Consider the following 20,248-nt stretch of genomic DNA (forward strand, 5'->3'; position numbering starts at 1 on the left):
GCTGAACATTATTGCTGTTTACAGTTTATCTGTATCTATAATAATATTCAAGATAATAACCAAAAACAGCAAAATTTCCTTAAAATTATCAATTCAGGGGCAGCAACCCAACAACAAGTTGTTCGATTCATCTGAAAATTTCAGGGCAGATAGATCTTGACCTGATAAACAATTTTATCCATGTCAGATTTGCTCTAAATGCTTTGGTTTTTGAGTTATAAGCCAAAAATTCCATTTTACCCCTATGTTCTATTTTTAGCCATGGCAGCCATCTTGGTTGGATGGCCGGGTCAAGCCACACTTTTTTTAAACTAGATACCCCAATGATGATTGTGGCCAAGTTTGGATTAATTTGTCCCAGTAGTTTTAGAGGGTCAACTGACCATTTCGGTCACGTTGACTTATTTGTAAATCTTACTTTGCTGAACATTATTGCTGTTTACAGTTTATCTCTATCTATAATAATATTCAAGATAATAACCAAAAACAGCAAAATTTCCTTAAAATTATCAATTCAGAGGCAGCAACCAAACAACAGGTTGTCCGATTCATCTGAAAATTTCAGGGCAGATAGATCTTGACCTGATTAACAATTTTACCTCATGTCAGATTTGCTCTAAATGCTTTGTTTTTTGAGTTATAAGCCAAAAACTGCATTTTACCCCTATGTTCTATTTTTAGCCATGGCGGCCATCTTGGTTGGTTGGCCGGGTCACGCCACATATTTTTTAAACTAGATACCCCAATGATGATTGTGGCCAAGTTTGGATTAATTTGGCCAAGTAGTTTCAGAGGAGAAGATTTTTGTAAAAGTTAACGACGACGGACGACGACGGACGCAAAGTGATGGGAAAAGCTCACATTACTAAAAGTGTTATTTTTCAGCTGTACCAAAAAAACTAAGAATTGTTCTAAATATGCATGAAATTTTTGCCACTGGATGTTAAACAAGTAATTACACTCATCAATTGAAAACTCTGATACATCAAAGGTAATTTGACAGTCCATGAGAATGGACATATTTTTACACCAAAAAAGAGTTTAATTTTCAAACTGCATGTTTAATTGCACATCAATAAGAGTTTCTAATGTCAATACTTTGTCAATCATTTTGAAGGCACCACACACAATCAGACAGAAATATTCATTAGTTGTTGTCATCTTTGATAATAGAACAAGTAGAATGTGGTATTTGTTGAAGATTATTATGAATGAATTATTGAGAACTATGATGAGAATGTTAACTAAAGATGAAAGAATACTTAGAACAAAACTTGAATTGATTAAATTGATTAAACAATGTCATTATATATATATCATTGTTAAAATTCCTCAGATGTATAATTCTCTCAAGGCCTGCTCAATTTGATAAACACTTGTATAATATAGTTTAATAATTTAATTTTGGATGTAACGCATCTTATGATTGGATGTCGGTATTTTGTTATCCGCCCATAGACATAATTTAGTCATGTGACCGTGACGTCATCAACGTTTTTTCATGGTTTTCTACGGTTTAAAATGGAATTTAGAATTAAATTATAAGAAATGATTGCAATATTTTTCTCTCTATTCAAAATAACATAAAAAATGTGGTGCACACTGTTAAAATAACCTGCTATGCGCATTATCCAGTGTGCACCAAATTTTTTATGTTATTTCTTCATAGACAGAAAAAATATTACATTCATTCCTTAAATGTTTGTGTACATTTGTAAGAGTTTTCTCTGCCACATTTATTTTCATATTAATCAATTTTCAAATAAATTCCTATCATCCATAACAGGTTGACAATACAATGGAAGATGTCAACAAGACACATTGCTTTAGATATAAAACTAAACTATGCAACAAAATTAATGTGGATAGATGTTCAATTCCTGAATTACTCCAGTGTGTATGAGTCCTTACCAACAGGTTTGAGAACAGCTTCACACCCTATATAATGACATCTGATGATTTTCTTTGGTTCCTCCATAGGTGTGGGGAATGATGCACCTGTAATTGTAATAAGTAAATATAGTCAACATGGGTAAATAAATAGTATTACTAATTTAATCAATAAAACTATTATAATAATTAAAATCAAGACTTCAAACAAATCCTATATCACAATCTTTATAAAAATTATGTTTGTATGCAGAAAATCAAATAGTACCCTTCATTTTGCATCTAACTGAATCCATTTTATTGCTTTTATTAAAGATATTCAAAATAATCAATGATTCCATCATAAAGCTTCTATCAAACAAGTAAAACAATTATAGTGACTGTACTATTCAATTTTTAAACAAGTATTCTATTATCTCAAATATTATGTATTTGACATAATAAAACTATTTACTTCTTAACAAGCTCTGTAATACAGCTTTCTGGTTGTTCCCTTGTGAACCAGCAATCTCTAAATTTGGCAAGTCTGTCGGTCTAGACAATCGTTGGTCAACTGCAGCCTGCTGGAGTCGTCTTTCCATCATCAATTGTTTACAAATATCTCGTAATGTATTGGCAATCTGTCTGGCAGGATTGTCACAGCGGAAGACATGACACATGTGTTTTCTTGTAGTCTTGTCCCGGGCTACGTAAGCAAAATCTCTGTAAATAAAACCAAATGATATTGATAAAACATGTGTAAAGAGCAAAAATTGTAATAAAAAGTGTAACACCTGGGCCCTGGTACTTTTATGTTTGTGTACTGGACTTAGATTGACTGATTGGATTCCTTGTGTACTTGGCAGCAGTTATTCAAATATATATACATTAAACAGTAAAAAGAAAGTTCAGTTGTTTTTTTGTAACTGTTCAAACCTATGAAAACTCATACTTTAAAAATCGTGTGTATGCAGATTATTGAAATTGACTTAAGAACTTTTTTCAGTATCGAACACCTGAATATATGTTTGGTAGTATGATTTAAACCGTTAGTTGCGAGTTATTTCTAACAATTTTATCCTTTATTATAATCAGAAATCAGCCGATAAAAAAAAATATTATGAACAACATCTATAAATGGTAGAGAAAATCTGACAATAAAAAAATATATGAATAAATATATAAAGTCTTATTAAAACAAATAATAATTACAATAAAATTACAACAATAAATTTACCTTTCTCTGATTAAAGCAATAAAGTAAACAATTATATAAATTAGTTTCTTCAATCAAGTAAGGTTTTTTTTTTATATCTTTGAAAATACATTTTTAATGTTTTGTACTTGTTCAAGACAGAATAAATGTTATCTATTAAATGATATATTTTTTTAATCTCTTCTCCAAAAGGTCTTAATATTTTGCAAACAGTTTTCAAAGTTCACAACTGATCTTTAAAGATTCCTGTAAAAGTTGTCACATTTAACCACTTCAATGAAAATTTCAAGGTTATCAAAAATGCTACTCACTGATGAAACAAGACTGCAATATTGACAAGTTGTGACAAATGACTTTATTTGTTTGCAGCCAAAATATAAACACACCAATATTTTAAGGTTTTTAATACATATCAACAGTTTTTTTTTTTGTGTGACAACTAAATGGAAGGAACACTTGATCAATTTCATGTTTTTAAAGCTCTCTTCTAAATTTACCTTCATCTGGAACGGTTAAACAGTTAAAAGCCAAGGATGTATGAGATATATACACTTGAAGAGCTATTTGACCAAAGGGGAACTAAAAAAATAGCTATGTTCATCTAAGATTAAATTGAGGCTATTTAACTATTACAATCTACCGGTATATTAAGTGGTATATTGTACACATACCTTCCATTATCTCGCCCTACTCCCCAAACTCTTATGGACTGTATTGGTTGTACATTAATTACAATGAAGTCTTGAGTGTCTACTAAACGCAAACTATCCCTGTCGAGATCAAGGTACAAATCTTTTCCCTAAAATTATATAAAATAAGACAAATCATCATACAATGTGTAAAATTAGAAACAATAGGTAAAATACAGTGATGTGCTATCTTCCCAATTTTTTAAAATTTTATACAGGTATTTAGATCAATCATAAACTGTTATCATAGAGATATGTCTCGCTTTCTGGTTATTTTGATAATGCAAATGTTGAAATTATAATAGCAACACTTTTAAAACATGTAAGATTTGCAAATATTCAAAGTCAATGAACTACTACTAATACAACTGCATACCAAATATCATTGACCTACCACTAGTGGTTCACCATAAACTAGAGCTAATCACAAACTTAAACATTGTTGTCGCCACTGCTACCGCCGGAAACAGAAAACTTATGTCTTGCTTTTTGACTATGTCAAGTGAGACAATAAAAAATGTTTGCTTCTACATAAAATTCCTATCATACTTACATCTCCCCATCTACCAACAACATCATTGATATCATTTCTACCAAGTGTCAGATCTACGATACATTTGTTGACAGCTCTGCTACTTCTCTCTGGTGTCAAATCTTCCTCAGCAATTCTCACCCACCCAAGGGAGCGAACAGAAAATCGTACAGCTTTCTTTTCATCTTTCTTTTCTGGACAATTTGTTTCCACTTTAGGTACTGCAGACAGACTTCTTGAGGAGGACCTATGGATTAAAGATGAGAACTTACTGTAATAATCAGTACTGTCGCTATTTTAATGTTTATAAACTTTGAAATTTAAGAGACATAGGGAAATGTTCATTCATTAACATGGCTTATTTAAACATATAAATAACACATAGATGAGAGGTGATTGATAACCTCAAGAAAACAAGTATATGTGTTATTTAGTTTTTTATTCTAAATGTTGAGTTATTTTTGTCTTTCAAATTCTAAATTGAAAGTAATAAACTATGACTTTTTATTTATATATATATTAACCATCTGTATTTAATAAATCACATAACTGATTAAGTGTTTCTGTGAAGGGTAATAGAACATAAGCCACATAATAGAGTAAATTATCACCCTAGTATTAACCAATCAAAATACAATAAATTAAGTTACAACAAAAGTTTCTAGTGTTATTGCTAGATAACTCTGTTACCATGACAGAGAAATGCTTATTTTAGAGATGTCCACTATACCTACTTGAGAAAGTTACTTATCTAAAATGCCTGAAATAATTACTAACATGTTTTGAATTGAATTAACTGCATATTGTAAAGCGTGTCCCTCGAATGCTGTAAGAGGATCTTCTGATGTTCCACTGGTTGGGGTGGAGGGTACAGAGTCACAATCTGTATCACTTGACAATGTGCTCTGTAAATAAACAAAAATAAAGAAATATATACTCATTCTACTCATTATTAAGAAATATTCAAACACACCTAACGGACAAAGTGTTCTATTTATAACCAACTTAGCTTTGTACAATAACAACAAGCAAAATTTCCAGCAAGCAATTTCAAAAGGTGAAAGTTCACAGCTGGAAGACATGTCATCATATCAAGAAATATGTTTTTACTACAAGCCAATCAGTCTCTGCTCTTACTCTTTAATTCTGCTAGTTAGCACATATAAATTATCATTAACAAGCCTCTTGTTTGTCACCATGAAGGGGATCTAACCCATGATTTCATGCAACCAATACAAGCATGAGACAACAGAGGGTGTTTCAATGGTTAAGACATTGCACAAAGAAATAACAGTTAGCTATCATAAAATTTCCCTTTCAAAATTTATTTCACACAAAAGGTACCTAAATGCTGTAATTAGGCAAAAGTTTTAGTTTTAGACAGATCTCACCATGTATTTCACTGTAAAAGCATATTTCCCTTATAAACATGAATTATAACCTCTGTCTAAATTTACCAATATGTTTTTCTATAAATATACATTTTTGTTTAGGGGCCAGCTCAAGCATGTCTCCTGGTTTGGGATTTTCTTCCTGCATTGAGGTGTAATTCCACCAAATCATGGTACGTCACATCTGGTTGTATAAAAAAATAGGTCGAAAAAAATATTCCCTTGAATTTGACAGTTGTAGGTAATCATATTCTACACATTTTTTTGAAAAGTGCAAATTTAACAAAGACTAATAGGGGAAAATCAATGGTGGTATTACACCTTGAAGACCCATTTGGTGATCTTTGGTTGTTATCTGCTCTTTGGTGGGGTTGTTGTCTCTTTGGCACATTCCCCATTTCCAGTCTCAATTTTAAATGTAATTCTACTCCCTACACAATCGGTCAATACTAATAAGTAATCAGACAAACCTAGTCAATACAATGACAATAAATTTTAATTTCAGCAACAATTTCTTACAGATAAACACTTTCTAATCTCTCATTTCATAGGAATCTATTATATATTCCATTACTGATATAAGTAAAGCAGACAGTATATCCGATCTGTTACATGTCATATCTACCAATCATGATCTCCTAGACTTAATTCTAAAGAAAAGACGCGGCCGTAATTAGAAATGTTACTGTCCAGGTTCTCTGAAAACGCATGACTAATGAGTTACGGTCAGGCATTGAAGGAGCTATCGCATGACAGATCAAAGATCAAGTTTCCCTGCGGGATTTAATAATATAGCCACGTAAATTAGAAACGATCTTGAAATATTGGAAGTTTAGATGACAGTAATTTCTCCTTCTATTTTCCGAGTGACTTAAGAATTGGATAATACAATGAAAAAATAGTCTTTTGTCATGTATTTCAAACCTTTATAACCTAACAAGGAAAATTCAGTTATTTATCTGGGAAAATAACAAAAATCTCTATTTTACAGATTCACAGTGAAAAAAAAACAACTCAGATAATGTAAAACAAATTTAAAATAAAATCTGGTTTGACAGTGATGCTTTTAGACCTTAAGAAGCCACAAATCAGATAAATTCCAGGAAAATAAAGTTTTATGGCTAGCATTGTATAATTCCCTAGATGTCATTATCTGATAAATTCAATTTCATTTCAATACTAATTGCAAATCTTTAATGAAATGCCTTAATTAAAAACATAAAACTACAGGATAAAGACGCTCTCAAGACAGGTTCTTAGAACAGTTATTAAATTACATCTCTTCAATGTTCTACAAGTGAAATACAATTAAGTCAAAATAGTCAAATTTGGTTTATCAAATTTCATTACTTTACTAACTTTACATTATCAAACAGGCGCCATCAAACTGAAGTTTAGAATATTTTTGTTATATTAACTCGACAATAAATTTTTAATATTAATTCAGAAAGGAGAATTATTGGGAAATTATTGAAATACATGCTATAAATTACAGTTAAATGTTCGTACTGGATAAATCCTATGATTTTCTAAGTCCTTTACGTAAATTATGAGATACAATAATTAGAACAAACTGTCAAAAATACTGTTAAAATATGGTGCTTAACTGGCAAACATTCACAGATTTCAATATTTGCTTGTAATCTTCTATAAGACCAACATGAAACATCTGTATAATTTAAAATCAATAATTTTGGTCTGGCTGCATTGATTCTATATAATTTAAGCAGCTGCAACAAAAGCACATGATACTCCCTTAATTTGCATATTGAAATTGGTGCAAAAATAAAATGGGATACTATAAGGCAATTAATTAGATGAAAAGAAAATGGCTCTGTAGAAACATGATAGAGGATTCTATAATGCAAAATGGTATTGTGGTAAATACTGTTATAGTCCTATCACTCTGGAATGAAAAACAGGACAAGTTTCAAAAATCAAAAGCAAGTCTTAATTCACACTTATCCCAACAAAGTTTTTTTTTTAGAAATTTTACCAAAGAATATCAGAACTAATACATAAAATTTTAAGATTACATTGGCAATCAATCCAAGCATACTGGAGTTAGTCCACATTAAGTTAAAAAAAAAGTGTGCATCATGTAAAATATTGCCTAAATTGAGATGATTAAAGTGTTAATTTTTTGTAAATCATGTATGTGCAGTTGATCACAAAAATCTTGTCTTTTCAGCAGAACTTATTCAAAAGCATCTGACAAGCAAGTCCTGATTTATTGGTGCCTCAAAGAAGAGTCAGCACTATTTTAACCAGATGTTCCGCAGGGCACAGATTTATAAAACCGCAGAGTTCGAACCCTGAACAGTTGGGGCAAGTATGGACACAACATTCAAGCTTGATACAGCTCTGAATTTGGATTGTGATTAAATAGTTGACACAACATAGGTTTCTGACACAGAATGAATGTGGTCTAAGAACTTTAACTTAAAAACTTAAAGTTTTTAAATTGGACATTTACCTATTATGGTCCAATTTATATCCAAAATCTAAATACATGGTTAGATTCAGCATATCAAAGAACCCCAAGAATTCAATTTTTGATGAAATCAAATAAAAGTTCAATTTTGGACCCTTTAGACCTCAATGTGGACCAATTTGATAACCGGGCCCAAATATCAAAAATCTAAATACGCGGTTAGATTCAGCATATATCAAAGAACCCCATATATTCAGTTTTTGTTGATATCAAACAAAGTTTAATTTTGGACCAGGATTTGGACCAAATTGAAAACTGGCCCCATAAGCAAAAATCTTAATACATGTTAAGATTCAGCATATCAAAGAACCCCAAGGATTCAATTTTTGTTGAAATCAAACAAAGTTTAATTTTGGACCCTGATTTGGACCAACTTGAAAACTGGGCCCTGATAATCAAAAATCTGAGTACATGTTTAGATTCAGCATATCAAAGAACCCCAAGAATTCAATTTTTGTTAAAAACAAACTAAGTTTAATTTTGGACCCTTTGGACCTTAGTGTAGACCAATTTGAAAACAGAACCAAAAATTAAGAATCTACATACATAGTTAGATTCTGCATATCAAAAAACACCAATTATTCAATTTTTGATGAAATCAAACAAAGTTTAATTTTGGACCCTTAAAAATGGGCCCCTAATTCCTAAACTGTTTGGACCAAAACTTCGGAAATCAATCCCGACCTTCCTTTTATGGTCATAAACCTTGTGTTTAAATTTCATAGATTTCTAATTACTTATACTAAAGTTATTGTGCGAAAACCAAGAAAAATGCTTATTTGGGCCCTTTTTTGGCCCCTTATATTCCTAAACTGTTGGGACCAAAACTCCCAAAATCAATCCCAGCTTTACTTCCTTTTGTGGTCATAAACCTTGTGTTTAAATTTCATAGATTTCTATTTACTTAAACTAAAGTTATAGTGCGAAAACCAATGACGACGACGACGATGACGCCAACGTCATATCAATATATGACCGCAAATTTTGCGGTGATATAAAAACTCCTTTTGTTATTCATTTATCATAATTCAACCGAGATATGAGTATCACATGTTATGACAATGGTGTAATTACCCCTGTTATTGTTTCCTAACAGAACCAGACAGTATTAATATTAATATCAAAGTTAGCGGAAGAAAAAAATCAAATACTCAATAAATTTTCCGATATAATTTGAACAAAACTTTGAAAACATTATATTTCTCTAGTTCTGAGGCAAAACGTGACTTTTTCTAATCTTAATTTTGTATTCACCACATCAAATGATAAGGTTTTATTACTTAACTTGTCAGGAAAAAACAAATGGAGTGCCTCTAGTTGCAGACGTAATGATCATTCAATAAACGCAAATTCACAAGTAATCAAATCTTCTTTCCCTAAAGAAATTTCTAAAACATGATGCATGTTCTCAGGTTACTACATACAGGCCAATTTTAATGTGACAACACCATTAGATTAAGTAGGGATTTAAGGGTGCATAGGAAAAAGTAATCCAAGAGGCGACATAAGTACATATAACAGGCTATTATTTAAACTTGGAATTATTTTTAATTATGGAATTTGCATAATTTCTTGTGTTTAAATTTTTTAATAAATTCCATGTTTATTTAGTATTATGATATTTTGAGCGGTTAATAACACTTTCCATACAACGTATTTTGGTTAGATAGTGTTGTGCGCGGCACAGTACATTCTATTGAAAATATACTATTTTCTTTGTAATAGAAAGTGTTGTGCACAGCACAGAACATTTTAGTACAGAAAAGCATGAAATTTATTAAAAATTTCAATAACAAGAAATCAAGCAAATTCCATAATTAAAAATAATTCCAAGTTCAAATAATAGCCTGTTATATGTAGCATTTTTAAATATAATTAAAGAACCTGAGTGAGCACGCTCACATACCCCACGTCCCCACATTGTCATTGGAGAAATTAAATAAGTATAAGAAAAAAAAATTGTATAAGAAAAAATACTGAATAATAATTTCCTGTCAATATACACATCTACATAGTATGTCCTTATTATCTACAAAATTTCATGAAATTCTGTTGTGTGTTTTCAGAGGAGTTGAGATGACAAACTGTTGCAGAAGTACATTGAAGCAAATAAGTTCAAAGTGGCATAACTCCTAGAAAAAAAATTGAATCGTAATTTCCTGTTGATATGCACATCTACGTAGTATGTCCTTATTATCTGAAAAGGTTTCGTGAAATTCTGTTGTGTGGTTTGAGAGGAGTTGCGATGACAAACTGTTGCAGTAGTACATTAAAGTAAATAAGTTCAAAGGGGCGTAACTCCTAGAAAAAAAATTGAATCGCAATTTCCCGTCGATATGTACAACTACATAGTATGTCCTTATTATCTGAAAAGGTTTCGTGAAATTCTGTTGTGTGGTTTGAGAGGAGTTGCGATGACAAACTGTTGCAGTAGTACATTAAAGTAAATAAGTTCAAAGGGGCGTTAACTCCTAGAAAAACTAGAGGCTCTAAAGAGCCTGTGTCGCTCACCTTGGTCTATGTGCATATTAAACAAAGGACACAAATGGATTCATGACAAAATTGTATTTTGGTGATGGTGATGTGTTTGAAGTTCTTACTTTACTGAACGATTTTGCTTCTTACAATTATATCTATCATGAACTTTGCCCATTAGTAACAGAGAACTATATTTGGTAAAAATTTACATAAATTTACCAAATTAATGAAAATTGTTAAAAATTGACTATAAAGGGCAATAACTCCTTAAGGGGTCAATTGACCATTTAGGTCATGTTGACTTATTTGTAGATCTTACTTTGCTGAACATTATTGCTGTTTACAGTTTATCTCTAACTATAATAATATTCAAGATAATAACCAAAAACAGCAAAATTTCTTCAAAATTACCAATTCAGGGGCAGCAACCCAACAACCGATTGACCGATTCATCTGAAAATTTCAGGGCAGATAGTTCTTGACCTGATAAACATTTTTATCCCCTGTCAGATTTCCTCAAAATGCTTTGGTTTTTGAGTTATAAGCCAAAAACTGCATTTTACCCCTATGTTCTATTTTTAGCGGTGGCGGCCATCTTGGTTGGTTGACCAGGTCACGCCACACATTTTTTAAACTTGATACCCTAAAGATGATTGTGGCCAAGTTTGGATTAATTTGGCCAAGTAGTTTCATAGGAGAAGATTTTTGTAAAAGATTACTTTAATTTACGAAAAATGGTTAAAAATTGACTATAAAGGGCAATAACTCCTAAAGTGGTCAACTGACCATTTTGGTCATGTTGACTTATTTGTAGATCTTACTTTGCTGAACATTATTGCTGTTTACAGTTTATCTCTATCTATAATAATATTCAAGATAATAACCAAAAACAGCAAAATTTCCTCAAAATTACCAATTCAGGGGCAGCAACCCAACAACCGATTGACTGATTCATCTGAAAATTTCAGGGCAGATAGATCTTGACCTGATAAACATTTTTACCCCATGTCAGATTTGCTCTAAATGCTTTGGTTTTTGAGTTATAAGCCAAAAACTGCATTTTACCCCTATGTTCTATTTTTAGCCGTGGCGGCCATCTTGGTTGGTTGACCGGGTCACGCCACACATTTTTTAAACTAGATACCCTAATGATGATTGTGGCCAAGTTTGGTTTGATTTGGCCCAGTAGTTTCAGAGGAGAAGATTTTTGTAAAAGTTAACGACGACGGACGACGACGGACGACGACGGACGACGACGGACGACGGACGCCAAGTGATGAGAAAAGCTCACTTGGCCCTTCGGGCCAGGTGAGCTAAAAATTGAATCGCAATTTCCGGTCGATATGCACAACTACATAGTATGTCCTTATTATCTGAAAAGGTTTCGTGAAATTCTGTTGTGTGGTTTGAGAGGAGTTGCGATGACAAACTGTTGCAGTAGCACATTAAAGTAAATAAGTTCAAAGGGGCGTAACTCCTAGAAAAAAAATTGAATCGCAATTTCCCATCGATATGCACATTTACATAGTATGTCCTTATTATCTGAAAAGGTTTCGTGAAATTCTGTTGTGTGGTTTGAGAGAAGTTGCGATGACAAGAAACAGGACTGACGGACTGACGGACGGACTGACAGACGGACGGACTGACGGACGGACGGACAGGTCAAAAACATTATACCCTCCGCAACTTCGTTGCGTGGAGTATAATAAACATTTGAAAGTTTATATGTAGAACGAATCCTTGTTAGAATTAAAGAATAATTATTAGGACATTAGCTTTTAATAAAAAAAACATTAGTTTCAAACGCTTTTCTTAACACTTTTTTATCCTGTCTCTCTTGTCTATAGTTACTGAATTTAATATGTATATACATTCACTGACACAGTCTGAAAAGATATTACTCAAATAAAAAAATCAATATTAAAGGACTCCCAATCATCATTCCTTTTAATTTTTTTAATAGCTTTGGTCATGCAAATCAAGAAGACAAATTGACCAATCAGAGTAAATGTTACATCAGACAAACCTGCATAACAAGATTATAAAAAAACCGGTTTTTTCTAAAGTGAACATTGATTGGTTAAATATTTCTCAGTCATGTCCTGTTTTTGAATTTGTTTGTTAGCTTTTTGGTCATGAATGTTTGTCTCTAATATTTAATTAACTGTGCATTTGTATTCAGATATCGCAGATCAAATTTATTCGTTCATTGTTTAATCATACGTTTTTTGATTGAGTTAAGTCTGCCAATTGATATTTTATCGTATGTTTTTCTTTGTTGTGATGTTATGCTATTGTTTCAGAAAAAGGGAGAAGGTTTGGATCCATTAAAACGTTTAATCCCGCTGCAAATGTTTGCACCTGTCCTAAGTCAGGAATCTGATGTACAGTAGTTGTCGTTTGTTTATGTAATATATACGTGTTTCTCGTTTCTCGTTTTGTTTATATAGATTAGACCGTTGGTTTTCCCGTTTGAATGGTTTTACACTAGTAATTTTGGGGCCCTTTATAGCTTGTTGTTCGGTGTGAGCTAAGGCTCCGTGTTGAAGGCCGTACTTTAACCTATAATGGTTTACTTTTTAAATTGTTATTTGTATGGAGAGTTGTCTCATTGGCACTCACACCACATCTTCCTATATCTAATAACCATCCAATTCAAAATGAAGAAACGTTAAAAAGGATGCCAAGTTGTGTTTAAATTAGATTTGTAGTTTCAGAGCAGAAGGAAAAAAAAGGAAAAGTCAACAGACTTTTAAGGGTATTACACAAATGATATCAAGTTGTGTCCTTAGCTCTTTGGTATTGACCAGAATCTTTCTTTTCATTTCAGCTCATAGATAATATTTAGATGTGTTTGATTAATTGAACTTGATTTTTATAGTGTAACATTTAGAAAAGAATTACAGATGTTATAGTCTTTAAAAATTCACTCAAATGTTGCATGGACCATGGCAATGACAACATCTTTTAATTAGGGTTATTAGTGATGTTTTAAATATTAGGTAATACCAAAACATTTCTTACAACAAAGTTCATTGGCTGCTATCTTCTCATTGACGCAAACACCAGACCTTAAACTAAACTTTTCAAATATGGCAGTAACTGGTCTTATGACAATTTTTTCAAATTAATATCTGACAGTTACGTCACATTGTGAGAAGGCTTAATTTGTTTCCATTCTAGAAAAACTTTTTTGAATTACATAACATAATTCCGTGTCAGGCACTTCCATCTTAATTTTTGTTATCACTTTAAATACATCAAAAGGAAAATTATGACATTTTGAACAATTGTGACAATACAATGTAACTGAAATATTGCTGCCCATATTCACATTTAATTACCATTGACAGATATTCATACATAGCTTAATACTGACAAGATCAAACTTAACTTGTCATCTCTAAACGACTGAAAGGAAACAAACCACTGTGAAAATATATTTTTAGACATGTTCAGTTAATTTTCTCAGGATCTGTCAATCTGATGCATGAAAAGATTTCATTTTTAGCATATGAAGGTTCATTAGTGCCAATATTACTTTACTGGAAATGGAAAACCAATAAAACCCACAAAGTGTATTTGCTTTAAAATCTAGTACATGTTCTAAAATTCTAGGGGGAGCCAAAAAATATCCCACAAAAAATAATACTAAATGAAAACTGTACTCTTAAAATTGTTTTAAATGTCATACCTGTCAACTGACCTGTATTCTGTGGGTGTGACCCGAGATTTTCACAATTCTGAGGGATCACCCGGAACACCCGCCGGGTCATTTAATGTGTTTTACCATTTTGTAATACCAAGGACATATAACTAAAATACGTCCTTGGTAATACCATGTAGAATATTTTTTTCTAAATTAGTTTAATTTTTTTGCCAACATGTAATAATTTATTATGTCTTCTCGGTAAAAAACTAGTTTGTAGTTACATCATATGTCCGACATCCCAGATCAAGAATAGACAACAGGAAGACAGAGAAGCCACTGAAAAAACAACTCCAATTCCACTCCTATATTTTTTTTTAGAGTTTTTAGAGCTTGCATTCATGACATAATATTTCTTGCGTTATTGGTTCCTGTAACAATGACACATACCTTTCTTCTTTAATTCATAATAAATCATGCATTGTGATTATTATGATATCTGATTTATATCATACAGAAGCCATCCACTTATTAAATCAGTGCATATGAACTTGGGACAATTGTAGATTATACATGTATTTGATTTGAACATTTATTGTCAGTGATCAAAACAAATACATTAAATAAACTGCACTGCCATAATTGGTCTCTTTGATGTATCAAACATTTATGTTTGTTTTTTTCATACAAAGAGATGCAGTAAATGTATGTTATAAACATGGGAATGCACTCATCTCTCAAACATCAATTTTATTTTTTTACTTCCGTTATGGTCATTTGGACCTGAAAATTTTGCAATGATTCATATACTGGTAATTTGATTTTGCAGAATACCTCTAAAAAATCAGATGCCATAAATGTATTCAACGTTTAAATTTCATGACAATTATCACAACTGCAATTTTAAGCCCAATATACTTTAAATTTTATACTTCAAATATTTTATTACTGTTTGTGAACAATGTCCCTAAGTGCTACAACAATGACGCTAAGGTTCCTCCCTGTTTCATTAATTAAGCCCTGTGTACTGTATATTGACATACAAGTTTCCAAAGTTATATCCTCATAGTATGCTCCCACACTGTGTGAACATGGAGATGAATTCTTACACCAAAATGATAAAATAATTATCTTCAATTTTCATGTTATACCAGTAAGGCATTGCTTCCTCAATTTGTACTTTTAAAAAGTCTATTGTTACAAAGGTGTAGGATCTTATAACCACATTTACAAAAATGTTTTATAAACGGAAATAGTTTCATCCTTAATATATATCAAAGGTCTATCCATTTTTTTCAAATTGAGCATTCAGCAATGACATGCAATAGAAATACTGCGTAAAAGTGCATCTTCTTGATTTCAAATCTTACATAATAATGTATTTGTCATGCTTATAAACAGAAATTATGTAAAGGCTAAAAAAAATTACATGTCCATTGAGACATTAAACATGTTCCATATTTAAGTTAAGAGCATCTTTGGAGAATCTAATTTTTTATCATCATAATAAATTCTGTTTTATTAGACATAATTCCTGTTATGTTGTATAAATTCAGTACATTTGTAAAACTATGATTATATCATATGGCATGATAAGTTCTTAGAAACTATTAATGTCAGTTATACTTTTTACTTTAAACATGTAAAATTAATCTTAATTCAAATGGATATACTATATATATAAAGGTTTACCCTGTTCTTAAATAAATTGGCAAATATACTGTAAATTCAGAAATTATTGTGTGCATTTATTATTGCTATTTCATAATTTTAAACTTAAATGTGAATTTAATTTTTCAAAATTGAGAAAAACCCTGTTGATTCATATAACCCTCCATAATCATCCCTTTGTAGTATGGAAACTTGTGGTATAATTTCAGGTAGATTTAAACACAAGTTATTGACTGGAAACTACAAAAATGCTTATTTGGGCCCCTTTTTTTCCCCCTTTTTCATAACCTTTGGGACCATAACCCCCAAAAATCAATCCCAACCTTCCTTTTGTGGTTATAAGCATTGTGCTAAAATTTTATTGATTTCTATTTACATTTTTTGTACTAAACTAAAGTTATTATCCGGAAACCACCTGTCTTTGGACAAGGCTGACGACACCAACGCCGATTACAACGTGATACCAATATACAACCAAATTTTTTTTTAATTTTTACGGTCGTATAAAAAAGTTCAAAATGCAAGTTTAAATTATTGCCATTATAACCATGTCACATTATTTTGCAATAATAATAAACAGCTGCGCCATGAGCCCATGATACGCTGGTCGTCTTGTGTGCGTGCAATAACATAAATAGTTTCTGAGATACAGCGTGACATGTGAAAACCAACCTTTCTTAACAAAAAACTCAATAATAACTCTAAAACAAAATTTTGAATCATCACCAAAAAGTATACAGCTCTTAAGATAAATATAACTAAGAAGTGTGTAAAGTTTTAAGCAATAATCACAAATTGTTTTTAAGATACAGCGTGACATGTGAAAGCCCCCCACTTGTTTTCAACAATTATACTGTTTTTGAGATACGGTGCGACGTGAAAAAAAAAACCACCCCTATTTTAGTTACAAAGTCTTGTAAGTCAAAAAGTTTTAATCTTATTTTCACCAAAAAGTATACAGATTGTTTGACAATCATAAGGAACAACTGTATTAAGTTTCATAAAATTTGGATTAGTCGTTCTCAAGTAACGGTGCGACATGTTTACGCCGGACAGACAGACACGGGACATTTGTATACCATAATACGTCCCATCAAAATTTTGACAGGCGTATAAAGACATTGCAATAATTTCTGAATTTCCAGGAGTAAAAGGTCAACTTTTATAATAATCAAAATTGATTAATCTGAAATTTTCAAAATTTGTGAAAATTACCACAATTTTTGATAATACACAATTTCACACGTATTCAAGCCTCCTTCTATTCTTCAAACTATTTTTTCTTAGTATGACAATTTATTCATTACAGCCCACGGTGGCTCACGATAGTTCTAACATGCTTTTAAAAGGAATATTTACATTATTTATCAAGATAGGAATCAAACAAAAAAAATTCAATAAAACCATCTGTAATTAACAACATGAAATTCTCAGTAATCAATGTCATTTACACAGGATGTTAAAATCCATGATACTTCTCCAGCAAAAAATACATTTCTACTGTTTACATTACAAATATGAGATTTTCTGCTTATTGAAATCAATTATGAGTGACTAATTGTAATACTTCTAGGAATTATATGATTAACAGTATGAAATAGAACTTGTTTACCCCTTATATATCAAGGCTATTCAAAGTCATTCCGTTCTTTCATTTGACTTATGTCAAACTCAGGTATTAGTTTAAAATCTGGGAGTTCCTGTATTTTATTTGCAGCTAATAAGTGTATTTGTACTTCTATTAATTAAAATTTGATACAGCAGCCATAAAATATATTTTTTGGGAAATGAGTTCTATATTATGAAGACATTTACAACCACAGCAACATTAATAAGAGGATAAAGATTTAATCATTGATAGTTGACTAAGTACATTACATAGACCTTGAGTCTCAGGTAACCCCACTCCTACATACCATTTCTCACATTTCTCATACAATTTCCTTTTAAATAAAACCATAAATATATATTTTTTCAATAAAACAAAAATCCCAAGACAAAACTATTCTATATATTTTAACAAACAAAGTTCTAATTAGAGATTTATATACAATTTTGGCTTAGTTATGGTTGAACTTCATATAAAGTTTGAACCTTTTAAAGATGCCATTAATATCAGAACTGTAAAAATGAAATTATTATTTGACACATCAGAATCAAAGCATGATGTACAGGGGTGGACCAGATGAGGATCAAGGATTTAAAAAAGGAGGGCGAAAGGTAATGTTAGGAGTGGGATATGGCAAAAGTCTCTGTATTAACCATATATGAAGCTCCATAAGATGAACCCTCCCTGAACACCCACTTAAATCTGCCTCTGAGTTACCAAGTTTTTGCCTGACAGTAAGCTAATTTTCAACATAGCGGCTAGCAAAATCAAAATCAAAGTGCCATTAGATGCAGCAAGCTTAAAATAACACTATAAATTACAATGCAGGCATTTTGTAAAACTATTGACCACCAACAGTATTACCTCACAGAGAGAATGTTCAGAATTGTGCTAAATATTCAGGTCAGGATTGGTTTTTTTTTCCTCGTTGGAATTTTTAATAATTGAACTTTTGCTTCATTGGCTAACAATTAATATTTTACTTTTATGCAAATTAGTTAATATAACATGTCTACATTTGTTAATTGCACTCGATTAAAGAAAATACTAAAGGCTTTATACTTGATTTACAATATTTCCAAATCTCTGATATTACAGACCAGCCAGCCTTCCTGATTTACATGCAATCTCCCACACGAGAGGTGATACACGATTCTACAGATCCTATTTAATACAAACAGAATACCTCTAGGGTGTTATAATATATTCAACCACTTATATTCCTTTTCAAAAGCATACAATATAGCATTTAAACATTTATGACATGCCTAAGAGAAGCATTAGACCCTATTTAGCTTGAAGTCCCCATGGAGATTTCCAGAAGTTGACAGGTATGACATACTCAATTCTACACAACATGTTATTAAACAAAGAAATTAAATGCTAGAATAAATGTTCAACCCAATCATTTATAACACAAAATTTCTTTAGACTTTGTTCCAGGAAAATTGACAAATAAAGTCAACAAATTAAGAATATATTTTCAGTGTAAATTTCTTGATTTTTACCAAGGTCCTTTACATCTTTTTAACATGTAAATGTTCCAGACCATATGAGTATTTCGACCATACACTACGGACCGTATACGTATACTTGTACGGTCGGACCATATGAGTATACTCGTACGGTCCAGCTGACCATACATGTTTTGGGATTATATTGGTTAGATTTAAACAAACATATATCCAAATTTTTATTTTTAGTTTCACAAATTGTTATTATTACAATTAGATGGATAAAGTGAATAAGCAAACATTTAAAATTAAATATTTGTTAAATTGTATATCTGAATCCTATTTTGATACTTTCGCCCAAGGTAACACTAGCTACCACAAGGAACGTCATATTTTTTTAAAAGTAAATAGTTTTGTTCATGCATGTTCCTAAATGGTATGCTTAATACAGGAGATTAACAGATCAAATTAGCGTGATTTTTTTTAAAAGTAGTTAATAAATTACGTTTTTATTTCAATTAAAATTGAACTTTTTATATAAATTTGTGATTTAAGTTATGTTGGTCTATTTGGTACATGTACAGTCCAAATGCTCATACGGTCTGGAACATAAACACTTGTAAATCTAATAGTAAACAACTGATGTTCATATGGTTACATATGTGATCAGTAGCAGATCTAGACATTTTCATAAGTGGGGCCTGCTACGGTCATGCTTCAGTGATTCCCTAAATAATTTACCAAATTCCAGAAAAGGGACGTTGCAAACCTTTGACCAATTGGCCAGTGAAGATTGTGGTTTTCACACTAAAGATGAATATTGAATGATTTTCCACTTTACAAGATTTTTTTTAAAAACATTTATATGCATTCTGCAAAATGAAATATTCCAATCTAAATTGATAGTTCCTGATTTATTATTTTCCATCGTTCTAATTGTAATACTTACACTATCACTATTAATAGATACAGATCTTATGGTCACATGTTTAGTATCTGGTGGAGCTGGGGATGGTGGCTCCCTCTGGATAGTCCCACTCTTGATATGCCAGTAATAAGCACCATCTTCGTCTGCAAAAAAATATAAAATTTGGATATTGAATTTCACTTATAAAGACAAAGTCTCAGCAAAACTAAAAGAAAGCATTCAAACCAAATATTAATACATCTGTTTTTTTGTTTTTTTTTGCAAACTA

At 31.4% G+C, this 20,248-nt stretch overlaps 1 protein-coding gene across 7 annotated transcripts in view; it reads right to left on the bottom strand.

The window, feature by feature from the left end:
• LOC139484892 (protein Fe65 homolog) overlaps nt 1-20,248 on the bottom strand; it is a 122,738-nt gene that overhangs the window by 9,681 nt on the left and 92,809 nt on the right. For all 7 annotated transcript variants that reach the window (XM_071268935.1, XM_071268932.1, XM_071268933.1 and 4 more), the window contains 6 exons: nt 20,002-20,123; nt 5,084-5,211; nt 4,328-4,553; nt 3,757-3,884; nt 2,345-2,592; nt 1,912-1,998 (listed from right to left, as the gene is read on the bottom strand). In XM_071268935.1, the coding sequence (XP_071125036.1) occupies nt 1,912-1,998; nt 2,345-2,592; nt 3,757-3,884; nt 4,328-4,553; nt 5,084-5,211; nt 20,002-20,123 (939 nt within the window). The remainder of the gene's footprint in view (nt 1-1,911; nt 1,999-2,344; nt 2,593-3,756; nt 3,885-4,327; nt 4,554-5,083; nt 5,212-20,001; nt 20,124-20,248) is intronic.

This window comes from Mytilus edulis, chromosome 8, assembly GCF_963676685.1.
Source record: "Mytilus edulis chromosome 8, xbMytEdul2.2, whole genome shotgun sequence".
Taxonomy (NCBI): Eukaryota; Metazoa; Mollusca; class Bivalvia; order Mytilida; family Mytilidae; genus Mytilus; species Mytilus edulis.